The sequence below is a fragment of the Haliotis rubra genome, unplaced genomic scaffold (genome assembly GCF_003918875.1).
Source record: "Haliotis rubra isolate DU_JTF1 unplaced genomic scaffold, ASM391887v1 Scf2112, whole genome shotgun sequence".
NCBI classification, from domain to species: domain Eukaryota; kingdom Metazoa; phylum Mollusca; class Gastropoda; order Lepetellida; family Haliotidae; genus Haliotis; species Haliotis rubra.
This window is the reverse complement of record NW_025766129.1, coordinates 36,220-57,371: the sequence shown is the minus strand read 5'-3', so window position 1 is coordinate 57,371 and position 21,152 is coordinate 36,220. Positions and strand designations below refer to the sequence as shown.

Genomic DNA, 21,152 nt, shown 5'->3' with positions numbered 1-21,152 from the left:
TTCGAGTCTCTGTCTAGAAGAAACGTTTGCGCATCGCGCAGGAAGAGGTTTAAGCTTTCTGAAGCATACGGAAATTACCGAGAGGCCCTTTGCGAATGATCACTTTTGGAAACAACGTCGTTGATTGCATTAACCAAATCTGATTGCCTCCAATCACGAGTCTTGAACGCTCACACCATGAAAGGCCGTATTAGAAACAGAGGCTGCTGCAGGAAGATATGACAGGAGTAACCCTCTGTGGGAAGAGAATGTGATAATTCCAGTTCATGGACAAAGCAATAAACACAAATTAGACGGACTGCGGACTTAAATTTGCTAAATTTGGATGAGAGCATGATCTACAACGTTGAAAGAGTCATTCAACGTTCAGAACAAACAGATCATCACGATGATGCCCTATCTGGTGAACTCTGGAATGATGACACAAACGGGCTTCACCGGCATTGATGTTGCGATAGCTTCAAGCATAATCGCAGCACACACATACATGTGGACGTCCGGCCTTTCATTTTCGAATGTTTTAAAAAAGAACAAATTTTGATGAGAGATCAATCCCATTAAACCACATATTTCGAAAAGCCTGTAATTCGAGCTTAATTCCGATATACAATACGACACAACTGGGACACAAAAAGCTCTGCATTCCATCCAAGATTCGAAAGCGAAGATGACCTACGACCTTGGAGGGTCGAATTTGACCTGTTCCACCACCGATATTCCTCAGACCCCGACATACAGGAATGCCTGCAGTCTTCAAACCAGCTGGCTGCAATCTGTGTTAGGTCAGCCTGTTAGATTTGACCGACTATAGGTGCGGTGTGTCTCATGGAAAGGGCCATAATCACTGATATTACGAGATTGGGATGCAGATGATAACACGGAGAAAATGCTGGCAGTTAAAACATCAACACTTCTATTGCAGTGGACAAGCGTTCACTAATGCACTGCTGAAACAAAGCGTTGTTCAGATCATAGCGGCAAGGCAAAGATTCAATGTGTTTCCAAATTTCATGTTCAAATAAAACATAACACACGAAATAAAATTATTGGGAATACCGTGTTGACCTTAAAATTTATGAGTCCAGATTGACTTCAAGAGTAATATCAATATTTCAGTATTCAAATGATTTAAGTAGTCATGTAGCACTTGTTTCAATACGATTGAAATTACAACATACATAATTCGTACTTTCGTGCACCATAATATTGGTTTACGATTGCACAGTTTCGTAACATGCCATAGTCTGCATTTGCCAGAATACATGGCGATGCCGGCTTGGCGTTGAATACCAGTTCTATAGTCGACGTTTAATTGCAAGTTCACATTGTCACATAATTCATTTGTCTGTGTAGACAATATGTAATGGATGACGGTGGTTATTGAGAATTTATAGCGTATGTGTCAAGTGGTCGGTTAGTTGTTTGGCCACCTTCAGGCTTATATTATCACGCAGCCTGAGCTACGTCATCATAAATACACAGATATACCGTTGCTCAGATACGTTTACAACATAACTAAGAAGAACTAAAACCTTGCGTTTAAGTTAAGCGAACGTCATACTAAATCCTCATATTGGCGTCTTTAAAATGACCATTCACCATACCAGTCAAACGTAAAACTGAACAGCCTCACGAGCAGCCTACGTATTAAATGAGCGCATGCAATAGTGTTCGTTTTATTCGACTCACGCTTCAATCAGTAACACGACGTTAAGGTTGCCCTGAAAGAATAAAAGTAAATCAGAAATAGTTAGATCAGATAGAGAACTTCGACAATGAAGTCACTGAATATTGAAGCCATTTCGAATTTAACAATAATGCCCGTAGTCAATAGAAAATTCCAGAATTATATCGAGTCATTTTCATACTACGCGTCGGTTCATGGTTCTCGTTTTTCGCAATCTCCGAAAGAAGCTAAATGTCGTATTGGTACACCGTATGCCCATTTGAACCTTTCGACGTGATATTCGTGGGTTCATTAGCCGAGTTGCCATTTAGTCAGCCGCGTTTGCAGCCAGGAGCAATTTCGCCCGTTACGTAAGTAAGCCGCATATTGCGTCCTCAGACATGACTCGGCACTGCTTCAACCATATACTCGATAACATTACAGACGCAATTGTCTTCACAAACAGCATCATCACTACGTCATGATAAGTGTCAGTTTACCGAGTTGTGGGCACGTTTTTGCAATGTGGATGATTTCAGTTTGTTGTGACAATCTCTATTCGGAAATATTAACACGAGAATAGTTACTTTGCTGGTAAATACATTGTCAAAGTTGTTCTTCCATTGTATTATAGAAAGAAAGCTCTGCTTCAAAACAGTTCACCAGTTTTGGCTCTTTGGTCAACAGATTTATAAGTGAATTGAACATGCGGTACTATTAAATAATACCGCACGCACTGTCAGCTACATGAGATGCAGAATATCTAACAACTGAATTACCAACACACACCAAAGATTAACAACAACGCGAACAATCGGGTCTAGTTCAGTAGAATTTTATTTTAACAACTCGATAACGCCATCAGAGTGAAATACTTTATGTCACAAAAATGACATAGGTTCCAGCCGTTTCAAGATACGTATCGAGCGTGACATCAGCCGACTTTGTCGAGCGATGTATTGCGAAACGTATTAGCCGATGGCATGCAGCACCGTACGTCTTCGTCGATGTACCAACAAGCCGAGGTAATATCATGAAAAGCAAAAATGAAACAGAGAAGTATTACTCGCTACTGGCGATATACGACGTCCTTTATGGTTTCGCCAGCTGGCATGATCCAAAACATATGCTGTTCATTATGATGTGGTTCGATGGGAAGTTCGTGTTATTTGGTCAAGTTTATACCACAGCTTTCTGGGCTGTTGAAAGTAGTCATTGCGCCGGTCATGTCTCATTACATTGATGGGGAAGCGGACATTCAGTTACTCGAGTTGCCAGTTGAAACCCCGATCATGGTCATTTTCGATGGCTTCATCATCAATACCAGTTTTTCCTCCTCAATAAAACACAGCGACATCAACTGAAATACAAAGCTCGGTGTTCCATGTCGAAGCCTGAGCAATAGTGACAGCATCGCCAGTTTCCGCAAGCGTCGAATCGTTATCAGATTCTACGTTTGACCGAAGGATCTTCATTGGTTTCGATGTCTCAGCTCGATGGAGTTCATATCGGTATTGAATGTACCAGACCGTTAAGTCTTTTCGATGGTAGCGTCGTCGATGAAAGAAAGTCGACCCTTTCATACCGTCCGTCATCTGCTGACGAATAGTCGTCTACGAACTCGGTTCTTCCGGTCTTCCTGTGTTCGATTTAAGCTCCGTATCGATTTCGTGGTAAATATCAATAGCAAGGATGTTGCGATATATTGGTCATCAGCATATGTCTGCAACGACAATGTTTTGTTTGTCCGAATGAAACTGTAAACCGCGACAATCTAATATAGCGTCTCAATGTGCCTTCAGTTCGCAGTCAGCGCAATCGTAGCTTTTGGTACTGTGAATCACGACTTCATGTACGCAAATGCTGCCGTGCTTAATCGCGTACATTTCGAATTTATCAATGATTGTGCACACCGCATAAAGCATCATCATCATACCATTTAACCGTTGTCAACAACATCAACATGTTCATCTTCCTTAACTACAGTTATCATCTCCTCTCAATTCACAGTTAAACAACACTATTCACCGAGCAATTTCCCAACTGTTAAGTCAACATTCATCATGCTCTCATTCTGAATGGATCGAATATACCAATCTTCCATAACTATTGTCAACATTCACCGCTACCTCATCTTCCGCACCATAGTTAAACATCATTCAATATGTTCTCATCTCTCAATCTAGTTAACAACACCGACTACCATATTCATCTTCCTAATCATAAAGTTGTGTCGGTCATCATTCATCATACCGTCTTCATAACTATAGTTGTCAACAATATTCACTTCATCTTCCTTAACTATTAAAGCCGTCAATACCATTCAACTATAGTTACCACCAATTACCATATTCATCTCTAACTGGCTAGTTAACAATATTCGTCATTCTCATCTTCCGAAGAAGCCAGTCAACACCATTCATCAATTTAAGCAAAGCCAAGTCAATTCATCATCATCATACCGTCTCCTTAACCAAGCCGTTAACTACAAAGCTGTCAACGACCATTCATCATGCCTCATCTCAATACAAAGTTGTCAACACCACTATCATACCGTCTTCCCACCCGCCAGTTGTCAACACTATCTTCCTTAATCATAGTTGTCACCATTCAACATACCATGGGTCCGAAGCCGTTGATCAATATCTACCACTAATTCCATAATCACAGTTAACAACACACTCATCATACCATCTCCAACTATAGTTGTCATCATTCATCATACCCTCATCTTCAACTGGCCAATGTCTGCTCATTCATCATACCGAGCAAAGAACGACAAACATACTGGCGTCAATAGCATTTTATTATTCTGTTACGACATATACCAGACAACAATATACCAGTAAATAACAACGAAAATGCTGTCGTAGATTTATAAAATGGTTTTTAAGACAAATCGTAAAACATACTCTAAATCCGTTACAAAATGTACAGATATCATAAACATAAAAGTTCGTCAAACATGTTTTCTGAAACAATATCGGGTCAATACGGCATACAGCTTCAATACCGTCATCATTATTACCAGAGCCGCTCAGAGCCAAGGGTATTATTGTCATAGCGATTTAGTCTTCGCCACAACATTTTACCGAACAGAAAGGGCCTTACCAGTCCACTTCGCTCAAGGTGAATCACCGCTGTAAGGTGACAGAAACTTCAGTTAAATGCGTCGTTCATCCAAAGAATCATCGCCAACAGATTAGACTAAGCCAGCAATATCAACAACGCTATCTCTGAAGGGTCGCATGTTATCGCCTGATATTATCCACCTGTTCATACCAGCCTTCAATATGCAACCGAAGCCGTCTTCCAACATCTTCTTTCCGATGATTACTGATTCGTTACCGACATTTTCTAAGTATGCTGTTGCAGAGCTGGGGACCATTCACTTAGCCAGTTTCGACAGTCATCGCATTACAGCCAGCCATCGTTGTGACTTAGACAGATCAGTACCAGCTCAATGTCGGCCCCATAAACATCAACTCCAGCTCTTTGTCGTTATAAAACGACAAACAATTTCTTTTGTTTACTCAAGATAATGTATAATCAATATCATCATCATTTCTGAAAACATGTCATTACCGTAAGATGAACAGACAGCAATTGAAAGATACCGGTTGTACCAGAGTTCGAAAGTCACAGGACCTTAAGTATAACATACCGGCTTCAATAACCGTCAGTTCCTCGCTATTCATTGACGCATCATACCAGCGAATGGTAACCATTCAAAATCAGCTGTTATCACCTTCTTCCTCAGCCCATTTTCAAAATCGTATTCAATAAAGTCAGTTGAACATGCCTAACTGAAGTCGTCGTAGACCGTACGAAAGCAGCCAGCGAAGGTTGTGCCAGTACGACTGGCGTAAAATCCCTGAAAACGGCAACGAACATTGTTCTTCATACCGGTAAGCACTGGGTGCGATATGACGCAAATGCCATAAACAGATAAACGATGAAATGCCAGCTGCAGCATTGAGAGTTGGCAGTTCACCGTTAGTATAAAAGCCGTACATGCCTTTAGTTCAAACAAATAATGATTTGAAGATCAATAACGGCCATAATGTTCAGTGATCAAGACGTTCTCGAGCCGCATTCTTTAACAGATGTAAATATAATAAGTCAAAATAAGTTAGATATACGGGTATTTTATCGCGTCCTCAATGAATAAATAGATCATTATTCATACCTCGTACTTCAAGATATCCCCAACGATTTAAGTCCAGCATATCTATGAAGTTCCCGATTATTTCAAGCTGAATCGCTTCGTTACTTCGTTGAAATCAAGCTTCGAGCTAGAGATAAACCAAATCACGCAGTACAAAGTTGGAACAAAAAATAAAAATAAACAAATGACTTCAGTAAACGCACTATCGATATAACACAATGTCAATTTCATCAGATCAGCCTTCACGCCCGTTCATTCCCTTCTGCAGGCAGTTTTTTATGATTTAAATGTCATCGTTTGCCTGGGTTGCCGTAGTAGTCTTGAAAAGATGAAAGTCAGGTTTTTCATCAGTGTTAGCCAGCCGGTTCAGGTAAAGAATAGCTGGCGGAACACGTCGATCTTCCAGCAGGGCAAACCATCAATATCATTACAGCCTTATCAAGGATGCCGTTTTCACCAAAACAGTATGCTCACTTCGACGTTCATTGTCCTCAATAACATTCACTTCGAAAGCGCGACGGTCTCATGATGCCGATAGTTTATCTTATAAACAGAACATGGTTCGTCGTTGTTTCTGAGTCAGTCAAAAGAAGTGCAATATTTTCAGCCAGTCACCGAGTACGGTAAAATAATAACAAAATGTGCCAAACATTTTAGCATACCGTTTCATGCATTTTCCCATCGTATAAATGCATTCCTCAAATGCTCCTTCGAGTCCAAAGTTATTTTGACAAGAAGTGAGCGAGGTTCGAAGGTAACCGAAGTTTAGCCTGGTTTGTTTATTTAAACCGCACCGTTAAGCCAGTTCCAGCTATATGACAAAGTGGCGCAAGACAATGTCGCGATCGACTGGAAGAACTAAAAGCCGCCCGGGCATTTGCCTCATGGGTTGCTGGAGCATCACTGTAACCTCGTTCATGTCGTTCGAGTTCAAAGAACCAGTTAATTATGACTTTGTTAATATGACTACGGAACAGTAGATTCAGCCTCCAGGAGCGGCAGAAGTTACGTATGAACGTAGCCAACAGCCTCTTTCCAGGCTATTCAATGCCATAAACCGCAATTTCGTTCAGTTCGCTCGTTTGTTCTAAAGTCAGAAAGGGTTCAGAACCATAAGAACCATCATACGTTTAGCAAAACATCAATGTAGTTGCGATCGTTAAGCCGACATACATACGATGCGCAGCATTCAGTGTTAGGTTTGAATCCTCCGAAATCAAAGGTAATGCAAACAAGCGTCCTTTCCGAACTGTTCGTCATTATGAAGACGCTGATGTTTGCAGTGCCAGAAAACGTTCAGATCGCTGTTCTCGACACTTCACGTTCGCACGGCTTTCCAGTTTCAGAATAGTCAATCAATACGCCAGAACAGCTCAACGCAGCAGCGTATCACGTACCAGATGCAAGTTCTTCTTTTCACTACATGAGTGAAAGCAACACGTTATTTGTTGATAGAACAATATCAGCCGATAGTTGCCAAACATCGGTTAACAATACGGGCCTGGATCGTCCATTGCTGGTTGCTTAACGACGATCACCGGTTATAGTATGCCCAACGAAAGTTCGTCAGCAGAAGAGTCGATTCAAGCAAATGAATACACGATATGTGCCACCGTCAGTACAACTGTTGTGGAAATATCACCTAACCACCGACACGGGTAACAAAATCAAATCAATACTGACAGTAGTGTTTCCGGTGAGAAAGTTACTGCCAGTAACAGTTGTGGTTGCGTCACCAGCCGAACATACTGGTGAATCATTTTCAGCATGCACAATAACGTTCGTCAAAGTTTCACACCGCGAGCAACATGTCGGCCAAATTCAGCCCGGCTGGAAGTACCAAGCCGCGATGAAAGCCTGTTAGTCTTCAACACAACACAACAAGATACATATATATATATATTGTCACACTCGGCTCATCAATATTCACTACCTCTCGTCACGTTAGAATACAATGGTCGTCACCAGTGTAGCGAGCTGGCCGATTCAATCGTTAAACGATAAGTCTTCATAGTTCATGTGTTTGGAAAGAGGAGAACATCACGGATGTGTGTCAAATTCGTTAAAAACATCATTACGTTGGCCGGATGGTTATGCTTTATCGATTCATGATGCATAATATACATGTTCAAAGCCTGGCGACCTAATATGGGATTCGACGAAGATTACAGCCTAGCTTCAGATCAGTATATGACCCTAATAGATTCGATCAGCGTTTATGTTCGGGCTTCCAGACTGATGACTTGTCAGATTCGATCATGCTTCAACATTGTTCAAGCTTCCAGATCGCATATTCCTGAATTTTGTACAATATACATTTCAGCCCTGTTGAAACAGCTGAGTAAAGTTCCATTTTGACAGTCAGCTGTTCCGACAGTGAAGGACTTTATCACTTTCTTCGCGATTGATCCTTTGTGACGTTAATCGATAGTCAGATGCGTTCACGCAGGTTCGACCACCAGTATAGCGATTTGTTCGACCATCACTATTAGCCAGTCAATAAGTCGTCACCCTTTCGAGACCAATATCCGGTCATCGACAGTGAACAATATCATACTTCTAATCAATCATTAATAACATATTGAGAAATTCGTCAACAGCGCTAACAAAATTATTGATGGTTAACAATATTAGCAGAATTATACATTTCATGCTCGTTGTTCCATATCAATATCTGAAACCATAACAAAACCATCATCGCCAGTAAAGTCTCAATCAGCAGAAATATTCTTCAAAACCAACATACCTTTATTTCGAGAGTCAAAAGCCGAAAATATTATCACACGTTAGTGCCCGTCGAATGTCACGAACATAGATTTGAAGAAACACCTGGTTATCAATCGTCCGACTTCGTCGTTTCTGGCTTTACTGAAATCATCCTCGTTCCCCACCAGCAGGTTATCAAGCGGTGAAAACACCGAAGTTGTTCATAATACGTTAATTCGTGCTTTTATCGATCAACACCGTTCGCTCGATACCGGTTATGTGGTCCAAAACGTCGCCATCAAAAGTTGTATATTCGCTAAACAGTAATCATTCTTCTTAACGCATCCGTTTTGATCAAGCAGCGATTGTTCGTTAAAATTGCCGCATTAATTTTCATCGATGCAACGCCCGACGTTCGCAGTTGCAAAACAGAGCGAAGACGATGTTCATCGTTATCGTTTTCATTTAACCGGTCAGACGGCAGCACTTCAGAGGCAAAACCGCGGGGAAATGTCGCCGTTTTCGTGTTCGACAGATAACAAAGAATTCGTTTAATATAAGATCATCATCAATACTTCGGTTGGTCGACGGCAGTTGCTTAAGTTCAGTCGTGGTTAACATACAGTCCCGGTTCGAACACAAATACCCGCAGAATACACCAAGTTCATGCCAGCATTAGCGACATACACGTAGCCTATTGAAAGACACTGTGCGACATTAATAGTTATTTATTTATCTGCAAGATGCCATACTGTAAAATCATGGTCAGTCAACAATTTATGCGAAGTGACGCCTCAACCGGTCACAATAATGGAGTATTCCCGTTCATCGTAAGAACACATCGATGTTTACCGAGGATATAGTTTCCGTTATCATCAGAAACCCAGTCGTTGATCTAAAATACCCATATGCTGGTTCGGCGCAAATTCAACGAGAAGCGATGTCATCAACATAGATCGGGTATCAGAGGTCATAACGAATCTCGATATCCATCAAACAAAGAATATGTCATCAATCGTTTCGGCAATACTTCGATTACGAACATCAATATGCGTTGAAGACGCCATAAAACAATGGTCTTCCGGTAGATTAGCCGAGCGAGCCGAACATCTACACAAATCAGCAGAGTAGTCAGACTTTAAACCGATTTTCTACTTCGGTGTCCCATATCGTTAAAGCGCCTGAGATTTTATTTCTCTGGCATAGCGTATTCATAACCAGGTATCATTAGATCGTAGAACACCATCAATAACAAATCGCGTTCAGCTGGCTCCAACAAAATGCCGACGTTAATTTATTGTTCCTCAATCTGTACGATTTACCACGTTTTCTTCAGATTACCAACCCGTTTCAGCTGGATCGTTAAATTACGTATTCGAATCCGCCGATCAACCGATCGAAGATGTTTGCAGAACCGCCTGACGCCGACCACCCCCGTAAATCAACAACACCAGACCTGCGTTTTCAACAGCCCCAGATTGGTGACGTTTATCGACCCGGATTCACCATTGCCCCAGAATTGTTGCAAGTTTTACCTTCGTTGCATATTCGTAGTTAAAGATATCGAAGGCCAATTGGTATATCGTCAATAGAAATCAACTGCCATTTATTGACGCTACCAGTTTATCTGTTACAAGACCCAACAGGTGGAATATTGCCGAGCGCAACAGTAACCGTCAACAAATTAACCAGATGCATAAGCATAATTGGTGACGAGATGCATAGCGAGCCGATGCCGTATTATGGTATCGCCGCTAAGATATGTTCGTCGACGTTTCACACCAGGAAACAATGTTCATCAACTGTTCCCGCCATTTTAGCATTAAGGTGCGTAACGAAGAATATCATCGCATTATAATTTTTCAGACACATCGATATTGAAGCCGATATAATCCACCATGGAGCAAAGCAGAACAACATAGCCAGACCCACTGAGCAGCTGACCGTCAACGAATTCGAGTCGGTTTCATCTTCCTACGATGTTCTTCACCAAAATCAGCAGTACCATCGTAATACCGAAATTATTACCAAACCGATCATCGCGCGTATTCCATTTTCAAAAGCTTTGCCCTTTAAAGCCATTTCGTTCAGAATTAATATGTCATCGAAAATCGTCCGTTCTCCTTATATATATTAACATTAACATACCTGACCTCGATAAAGTTACAAAACCAAAAGAACATGACAACTGAAGTTCAGCAGCGTTAACCATGAAACCAGTATACTAACAATGAGATACTATATTTTCGACTTCCGTACTGAAATGCCGCCAGAAATCATAGCCGAGAATTCCAGAACATGTTTAATCGATTTCTCAGTATAAAATTCGACCGTTATCGACTAACCTTTTCGATGAACAGAAGAAAGTTATCCCCCTCAGCTTCATTGCTAAGATTCATGCGATCCTTCAGTATGATTTATATTATATTATTTCCAGATAATATATCAGCGAAGAAGGTGCGATTAAGTAATCAGTGTTATTTAATCGTTTCGAAACATTGTGGCGATAGTACCGATCGTCGGAAAATGAATTTTATATGCTGGCATTCTTTCAAAACAAACGAAGGAGCCGAAGCGCTTATTGATAGGGGAACGCTGGCAGAAAGTTCCAGATCAACTATCATGAAAACTCCGAACAGCGATTTGCGTTACGTAAAATTTTAACCGGGATCAATGCATTTTCAGCATTTGTTCGCGGTTGCTTTCCTGATTCAAACAACCGAAAGTCGCTATATCAGCCTAAAGTGGACCGAATCTCAGTGGCATCAGGAAGAAGCAACTTCCGTGTATTTGAAGGAATATGAATGCATTTGTTATTTCATCTGCTCACGCAGTTTAGCGGAAATGTTTGATTCAGCAGAAGTTATGCTGGCCGGCGTTATGCCCCGAACCAAACTGTCAGTAGTACCGCGCCCAGACTTGATGAAGCGAAAGTGTCAATGCTGCTGTATCGATGACAGTCATTGCCGAAATGAAGAGGTGCTCCATATTAACAAAGGACCACCCACTTCGTCCTCGATCAAAACAGCTCGACAGCCGCTCACGCTGACTTTACAGCGACACCACCGACTAAAGTTCGAATCTGAAGTTACAACTAATATCTCAATATCGCGATATCGCTATATAAAAATTACACCAATTTCGGTTACTCGGTTCAGTTCGCGTCAGGATCAGGGATCAATATGAAAGCCGACCAAATCCGGGCGATGCTTCACATCGCAGGTCACTTGCTCACACGCATGCCGATTACGGTAAATGCCGATTAATGAAGTATTGATGCACCTCGACGACACCGTCTTCCCGGTACAGAAACACGAAATAAAGGACTGAAACCAAACCTCTTTCAAAACCAGTCACCTTCGAACAAGTAACCTGGTGAACAACAGTTATTTCACCTCGAATACCTTAACACTAGCAACGAAATAACATATGGATTGTTGCAATATGAGTTACGCCGCGTAGGTTCTGAAGTACATTATCGCGGTATGTTTATTTACTATCTCAATATTCAGTTGGTGGATCAACCGAGTTCGAACTGCGACATCCTGTAGCCAACAGCATGAATATTGATCCGTTCATTTATCGTCTGCTCGTTGTCTTCGTTACGGGTCATTGAAATATTCCTACGAGCGCATTATCACGCTGATACAGAAAGAACGTGAAGGCGATGTATAATAATAAATATGACGAAGCGTTTTCTCCAGTTGATTGATGAGGTTCCAGAGGGTTATCATTAAATTGTCCGATCCAGACTTGATTATTTACAGACTCCGCCATATAGCTGGTAATCTACATATTCCACTCATGTATATTTTCAACTCTTGTATAACTGTATCTGAATTTAAAGTAAGATGATGTTCTTTAAGTTCACTAACTTGACATGACAGGAGATCGAGGCTAATATTTCATTTCCTGACGCATCATTGATTCTTCAGGTCGTGATGACCTGATGGAGGTCGTGAGGTCAGCAATGTACCCTGCTGTCATCAAGAACCTGTTTGGACAGGATGTGTTACCTATAGCTGAGAAGGTGGGTTGTCTGTACCAAATATAAACTTGGAACCAAATGTACTTTCAGACAAAAGATATCAAAGGCATATATGTATTTATGAGACAATAATCATACTTCTTTCAAAATGGCTTTGTTTTATCTTGTCCTGTATCTCATGTTATCATGAATGGTTCAGTGTTAAGAACAGGCTTCACCTGTTAGTGATATAAGCCTGCTCTTATCCAGTGTGTAATGGTCTCTCCACTCTGCTCCACTCTGCTGGAACCCTCATCCAATCAACTGGAAAACACTTTCGGCCATATTTGTGTATACATGTATATGCCTCCACGTTCCACACTCTGTACATCCAGCGATAATGCACTCAGTAAAGATCTGGGTTAGAATTGGTCTTCAGTAACCCATGCTTGTCGTAAGAGGTGACAAACGGGATCGAGTGGTCAGGCTCGCTGACTTAGTTGACATATGTCATCATATCCCAATTGCGTGATCAATGCTCATGCTGTTAATCACAGGATTGTCTGGTTCAGACTCAGTTGTTTACAGACCGCCGCCATATAGCTGGAATATTGCTGAGTCCGGCGTAAAACTAAACTCACTCACACTGCTTGATAATGTTACTAGAACCTACACGGAAAAGTAACTCATATTACAGCAAGGAAGTTGTTCATCCATATATCTATTCCGTACTAAGTATTAAGTATTCAGGAGTGGAATAGATGACTTACCACATTTTGTTGTTACCAAGGTTACTTGTTCAGAATTGATACTGGTTTTGAGAAGGTTTGAGGACTGTCCTACTTATTTCACCAAGAGAGTGTTTCTGTACCAGGAAGGTGAATTAATCATCAGGTGTACATCAATATACAAGTATCAACATTTACCATGTATCAACACATGCATTAGTTGAAACAGAAATTGTTCTGTTTGATGTAAACATCCTTGGATTTGGTCAGCTTCCCATGTGTGATCCCTGTCATAGATCCCTGGCTGCAGACTGGGCCAGAATATACAGTACAACCAGAAATTATTGAGAATTTAAAGATTGTAATTTTTTATATTTTTTTCACCCATTACTCACGTATTAAATGTGAATATTAGCAGAACATAACTCCAGATTCAAAGACAGGTGAACAGTTAGTATTTTGTCAAGTCAACATGGGCAGCAATGCAGGCTTCAATGTGGCGGGGCATACTACTGATCAAAGAAGTTAGTAAGTCGTGGTCCATGCTGTCCCAATATCGACCACCTCTTCTTTCATTTCAGCAATATTTGTCATATTTTGCTTATTGACACTTTCCTTCATAAGTCCCCAAACATTTTCTATTGGATTTAGTTCAGGGCTATAGCTTGGCCAATATAATAATGTCATATTTTGGGTCTGAAACCAGGCCTGTGAATGCTTTGAATGATGTTTTGGGTCGTTGTCCTGCTGGAAAATCCAAACATTTCCATAGAACACGTGAGCAGATGGAAGTAAATGTCCCTCGAGAATATCTGTGTACCGCTCACTGTTCATATTCCCTTCAAATACACAGAGGGGCGTTGCCCCTAACACAGATATGCCACCCCACACGTTAAATTTCGGTCTGTACTTTAGGCGCTGATACAAACGCTTTTCAGTTTGTTTAGTCCAGAATTTCAGTGTATTAGGAAACAGCCACACAGAACTTTCATCTGAGAAAATCACATTGTCCCAGTTAAAATTTCTATGCTGTAAGCACCAGTTCAACCTTCGCTCCTTTTGTTCAGGTTTCATGATCGTTGATGGAATTCCTCGACTTTTCTGCCAAGCCTTACAGACAGCCACAGTTCCCCTATCAATCGCCTTACGTTTTCTAAACTCCTTCGTTTGTTTTTAGAAAAAAGAATACCAAGCCGCAATACTNCTCGTGTCACCGACAGTCAATTTTCTGGGCCTACCTGCGCCTCCCTGGTGCTCAATGCCATATCCATTTGCAATATTTTTCAAAACACGATAAACTGTGGACAAAGGGATGCCTGTTCTACTTGAAATCACTTTAGCTGATCTGATGTCCTTGTTATAATACTCTAAAATCAACTTCCTCTTCTCTAAATCATCCATACTGAGGATCACTGAAAATGGCGTCTGCTAGCAAGTAAACAAAGGGGGATAACTCTTCACAAACAAATGAAAAAGGATTAACGGAGTTGTCTTTCTTGAATGAAACCAAGCAATTGATAGCTGGTCAAGGTTGTTTATACTAGAAATCCAATTAAACATATTCCTAAAATTCTCAATAATTTCTGGTCATACTATAGCGGACTGAATATTGGCAGCTATTTCAGAAAATTTTAGAGTGAAAATATAGAATATCCTCATTTGACAGAAAGAAAATATACTAGTTTCATGGTTAGCACTTGCTGCAGACTGGGACAATGCATGATTTCTTTTTAGTTTTATGCTTTATCAGCTTTTTGGGAGTCCAGGACATTATTTATGTATATATATAGAGAGAAACAGACAAATTTTGATGACATGTGAATTCCTGAACAAATGAAAGCTTTAAGTGAAAAAATTTAAAGCTTTTGAAATGTGTTTGTTTTTTCAGGAGGAGTTTGACTTATTTACAAAGCACTTTATTACCTTTGATGATCAGTTTGAGTATGGAGCCAAATTGCCCGGTGTATTGCTCAGGTGAGTACACATTCGGTACTGCTGGTTTAGTGGACAGAGAACATCAGCAAGAATGGGTGGAGTGTTAAAGGGGCTCTCGGCTCAGGTCATTTGGCAGTCCAAGCAAGCTCAATTCAAGGTCTAGCTTGTATTTATTTATCTGCTTGCTCAAATTTTATGAAGTGGATTATATCAGCTTTAATATGATATGTCTAAGTACATATCGGTAATGTCTCATTACACACCTTAATGCAAATGTAGGAGCTCAGATTGTGGAGCATTGTTTCCCTGGTGTAGGGCTGTCTGACAGACATATCTCGCAACATTGTACCAAAACACAGCATCGAAATATTCATATGCATATAATTACCAAATATACTTGCCATCTATGGGATTGTAGAGTAGATTTGTTGGTAGTTTACTGTTGCACTCAGCAATATTCCACCTATTTGACAATCAATATAGATAAGCAAGTAAGTCAAATATGCATCAATAAATAGCAGTTAGTTCCTGTGGCTGAATGCCTACTTTAGTTAGCCTTTCGAATATGCTTTAGCTACAAAAGAATATACAACAGAAATTAAAAACTTTACCTTAGTTCTGTTTCTAGGACTTAATGAAATGAATCAGATTGATAAACATCACAATACGGAGCTGTACAGAAACACCCAGATTCTGGAGTGAAGTCAGCTATGTTGTTGTTTACAGGGAGTGGTCAACGTCCAAGCAGTTTCTACTAAACATCTTCCGGTCAGTTGTCAGCAAGATTCAGATGCATGAAAACAACAGTCCAGCAAAGAAAGAAGTAGGTTGGTGAAAATCCTGAAAGAAACTTGTGTAAATCAGCCTAGATTGAAAAGGAAATATCAAATTTGCGCTTCAGCATTTTTTATTTGTCATGTCAAGGCTCAGGTTAGCTGTTAATAAAACACATTTGATTAAATGACGTGATGTTGTGACATGAAAGTGTTCTACAGATCTAATGATACCTGAGTTATGAATACACTATACCAAGAAAGTAAAATCTCAAACATAACAGATATAGGACACCAGAGTTTAAAAGAAAATCAGTTTAAAAGTGTCTGACTACTCTGCCTTTGATTTGTAAAATATAGATGTTCAGCTCATAATATCTACCAGAAGGTATTATTTTTATGGCATCTTTACAACACTATGTGGTGTTCATGTCAAATATTGCCAGAGCAGTTATTGTGAAACATAATGCTGACCCATTAGGATCCCAGGATTGCGGTAACTGCACATTGTAATCTGTGCAATCTATGTTGGTGACGCATCCTTTCTCATTTGAATTTGCACTATTTGAATTGCCTGCTTCGTGCTTTTTTCGTCAAACATTTGAAGTTAGGTTTCTGATGATAGCAAAGGATATAATTCAATTGAACTGCTATCACCCCTCAGTAAACATCGATGGTGTTCTTGTTAGCTGAGGAGTTTGTGTAGCTCTAAGACAGGAATACTCCCATTAATTTAATGATGCAGTTAAGGCCAGGGGCGACACTTGCATAAATTTGGTGACCTATTTATTGCATGATTTACAGTATAGCATCTTACAAAGATAAATAAATAACTGTGTAATCCTTTTGGGTCGTGTGTAGTAGATACATTGTATATCCTTAATACTGGCACATGAACTTGAAGTGGATGCAATTTGTTTTCCAGACTCTTCTGCAGATTGTTTGTGGTATAGCAGACCAGGACTGTATGGCCAACTACAGCCTGCTGTTTCTGTGGGCTTCGCTAGCTAATGCCATCCCGGTATGTCCAAGTAGTAGTGGTCGTCTGCCTGTTAAACAGTGCTGATGTGGGTTGACCAGTTATTTATCTATGAAGACACAAAAAACAACGACACTCCCCTTAGTTTTTTACCTCACCCCAAGTGCCTGCCAGTCTATTCGGGGCCATGGATGAAACTGTCTTTGTCAAGAACATCCGCTCTTTAACTCTGACACAGTATATCTCTTCATGAACATCAGACGACACATCCGTAGAAGGTCTCCTCAGCAGAACACTAGCAAACAATCACTGCCCAATCAAAACAAAGGATGCATTAGAAGAATGATTATAATTTTATGAATATACAACTTTATTCTGTGAAAGCGACGTTTTGACATAGGTTCTACAACATAACCAGTCGTTATCAGGCAAGTGATTGTTTTTAGTCATAGTTCAGTGAAATAAAGCCACAGATATAGAAACACATAATGTGTTTTTTCTTCAGTGCATGTTTTGTTTTCCCCTTAGATAGCCTACTGGACGCTGGCTTTCATGATGCAGAACAAGGATGTCCTAAACAAAGCCAAACAGCAAGTGGACAGTGTCCTTAAGGCAAAATCTAGCGGTCAGTTTCTTCATCTATGTTCATGACAGTGTTGTTTTACGTAACCATTAATGGCCTGGCACCTTGACTCCTCACATAATGCAAGGGCATGATAGTATATTGGTTTTGAAGGGAATATTTCTGCTGGTTCTTAAGAGACTACTAACATTGGGCGAGTTTTTGTTATGGTTTCAAAGATATTTATTATTATCAGTCATTTTCTTCAAAACATGAAATCGTCTCTTGAAATGGAATTCTCTCTTTAATATGTATTGCTCATGTTGATCAATGGGGTAGAAATACACAGAGGTACTGTTGCAGGGATTTAGGGGAAGAACAGGTCCCCTGTGTCCAATGTGTGTTGTAAAAAATGATTGATTAGAAGTATGACTCTGTGACTCACTGTGTGTAATTGTATAGTGTGGATCTCAAGGGGTATTTATAACCTGACTTGACTATTGACTGGCTATAATAGTGACTCTTAAGTGAGTGAGTCAGACCTGCCACAGATGCCCTACCTGAAGTATACTGATTTATGTTGTAGTGAGTGAGTCAGACCTGCCACAGATGCCCTACCTGAAGTATACTGATTTATGTTGTAGTGAGTGAGTCAGACCTGCGACAGATGCCCTACCTCAAGTGCTGCATGCTGGAGGCTATCCGATTGCGGTCACCAGGGATCATCACGAGGAAAGTGGTCAAGTCCTTCACTGTCAAGGTTGATATTTGTAAAATGGAACTACTCAATGTTTCAAATAAGGATTTTAGAAATGCTATAATAAAATCTTAGCTGTGTTTTTTCAAATTCAAAGTCATATGCAGTCTGGAAGCTTGGAACATAATGTATAAACATGATCAGATCCCATATTAGGGTCATATGCAGTCTGGAAGCTTGGAACATAATGTATAAACATGATCAGATCCCATATTAGGGTCATATGCAGTCTGGAAGCTTAGAACATAATGTATAAACATGATCAGATCCCATATTAGGGTCATATTCAGTCTGGAAGCTTGGAACATAATGTATAATATACATCATAGATCATTCAGAAATAACCACCCATTGTATGTGATGTTTTTGGCTGTAGTTTCTGTTTCTATCCTGCTGAATCCTTTGACCTTACACATCCATGGTATCTTGTTCCTCCTCTCAAACCTATGGGCTATGAGGCTATGTTTATTTGATTAGATCAATATTAGCTCATGACACTGGTTCCTGGAATTCCAGACAGATGATATGTATTCTAGCATGGTGGAGATAGTGAATGTGTCATTAGTGTGTGTATATATATATATATCTGTGTGTTGTGTTCAGGAGATGACTGTACCGGCCGGGGATATGCTGATGCTGTCACCCTACTGGGCTCATCGCAACCCCAGATACTTCCCTCAGCCCGAACAGTTTCGCCCGGTATGACTTCCCATAAACAGTTGGTGTGAGACTTTATTGAATTGTTATTGTCATGCTGGAAATTGTTATGTCAAGTTCACTGAACATGGTCGGAAACAGTGACACACATCACATGCTCCCAACAATCAGTGTAACACTTGCTGAAGTGCTTCTCACCAGGTACCATGTCAAGTGTGGTTGGTTTGTTACCCCGTGAAGATCCGGGTTAGAATTGGTCTTCCACAACCCATACTTGTCGTAGATGCGACTAACGGGATTGGCTCACTGACTTGGTTGGCACATGTCATTGTATCCCATTTGCTTAGATCGATGCTCATGCTGTTGATCACTGGATTGTGTGGTCCAGACTCGATTATTTACAGACCGCTGCCATATAGCCGGAATATTGGTGAGTGCGGTGTTAAGCAACAGACCAACCAACCAAATGGTTTGTTAGATTACATGTGTTAAGCAAATGTTTTGGCAGTCACCAAACACGTATATCAGTGTCTTGGTTCTAATAACAAATAACAATGTTGCTCACTCATGTAGTGAAAAAATAGAACTTGCATCCTGGAACAGATATGTCGATAACGTTGTAGGTTGAGGCATGGGACTTTCTGTTTCCCAATTTGTGTGTTGGCCATTTGTCTTTCTGAACTGGAAGTAGTTACGATTTAGTTATTAGGGTATCAGGAGGCAAAAGACTTTCTGATCTAAGACATGTGTTTTCCTGTACTGCAAGCATCAAGCGATGCGTATAATGTTGGAGGTTTGGGGGATTCAGGAAAAGGACTGCTTCTTGTTTTGCATGTTACACAAACACCTTTTGGTTTTATCATTGGAGGGATTCAAACCCCATCCCCTGCCCTTGGATCTGCCGCTGTTATATATGTATATGTCAACAACAGTCACAATACATTGATGTTTTGCTAAGCATTATGATGGATATATATACAAGACCCTTTTTTCTGACTTTAGGATCGCTGGGAGAAAGCAGATTTAGACAAGAATGTCTTCTTACCAGGGTTTGTAGCATTTGGAGGAGGCCGCTACCAGTGCCCTGGAAGGTGAGGTGTTGTACGTTATACCTGTAAACCTGCCAGGACAGTAAAACTCCTGGAACAGATCTACTTGTTTCCATGGTCATATTGTAAAGTCCATAATTAACTGGTTCTTTGGACTCAAAAGTACAGACTTCCTTCTGACCTGTGAAGACTGGGTTACAATTGGTCTCCAGCAACCCATGGTGGCCGTACGAGGCAACTTTTGGGTTCTAGTGCTCAGACTCGCTTAACTGATTGATACATGCCATCGGATCTAACTTGGATAGTTTGATGCTCATGATGTCAGTCACGGCATTGTCTGGTCCAGACTTCATAGACCACTGTCATATAGCTGGAATATTGCTGAGTGCAGTTTTAAATAAACAAACCAAAACAAACTGGTTACCTTCAAAACGTTGCATCACTCACTTCTTGTCCAAAATGGTACTTGGATCCAGAGGAGCAGCAGGGATGCATTTATACAGTCGGAAAATTCATAAGAATTTGAGTATACTAAAAAATGTTTAACACATTTTGGTGAAGTATTTTCAACAAAATTTTACCATTACTCAATGCAAGTTGCCAACTAACAAAATGTACACTTCTTTATTTAATAAATGTATTGGTGCTTGAACCATGTTCTGTTTATAAAAGATCATATCAATATCATAGGATTACGTCTATCCTTCAAGTGAAAGATGGTTGTGTATTGTGGGGATTTGTGATCTGAATGGACATTCAAGTGACACTCTGTTTGGGGTAGAAAACAGCATCCCATTGTCAGATATGTGGCATCATGTATTTCAGATGGTTTGCCCTGCTGGAGATCCACATGTTCATTGCAATGTTCCTTCAGAGATTTGACTGTAAGCTGATAGATTCTTTACCTGAACCAGTAAGTACAACCTGTGGAAAACCCTGAGGCGTTTCCGTACGACCAGTTTTCAAATTCTACAACTTTAGTTTAAAACCCAAACTTTAAGCAATGAGAAACATTTTATTTTAAATCCACATAAAAAAACTACCTGCAAAAATGGGGAATAGTGAGACACTTTACATGGAGCATGAAATGGAGCTTGATCCTGTGAATAATTGAGCAGAATTGTGATATATCTGTGTGCATTTACTTAAGTCATTGTTTATTTTTAATTTTTGTTCTTTGTACCGGGGTATATCTATTTTAAATG

The 21,152-nt window shown here is 40.3% G+C and overlaps 1 protein-coding gene across 1 annotated transcript; it reads left to right on the top strand.

Moving 5' to 3' along the window:
• The first annotated feature begins 667 nt into the window (after positions 1–667).
• On the top strand, positions 668–20,887 carry LOC124276705 (24-hydroxycholesterol 7-alpha-hydroxylase-like). The gene is made up of 10 exons (XM_046712351.1): positions 668–782; positions 12,476–12,570; positions 15,124–15,209; positions 15,897–15,993; positions 16,869–16,964; positions 17,451–17,547; positions 18,129–18,244; positions 18,845–18,940; positions 19,901–19,989; positions 20,773–20,887. Exons 1-10 carry the CDS (start codon positions 668–670, stop codon positions 20,885–20,887), a joined length of 1,002 nt encoding a protein of 333 aa, XP_046568307.1.
• Positions 20,888–21,152: the final 265 nt, after the last annotated feature.

Excerpts from the sequence above, each read along its gene's own strand:
- LOC124276705 (XM_046712351.1), top strand. The coding sequence starts at position 668 with ATGACCTACGACCTTGGAGGGTCGAATTTGACCTGTTCCACCACCGAT. Across the intron at positions 12,571-15,123 it reads TGTTACCTATAGCTGAGAAG|GAGGAGTTTGACTTATTTAC; the intron begins GTGGGTTGTCTG and ends TTGTTTTTTCAG. Across the intron at positions 18,941-19,900 it reads AGCCCGAACAGTTTCGCCCG|GATCGCTGGGAGAAAGCAGA; the intron begins GTATGACTTCCC and ends TTCTGACTTTAG.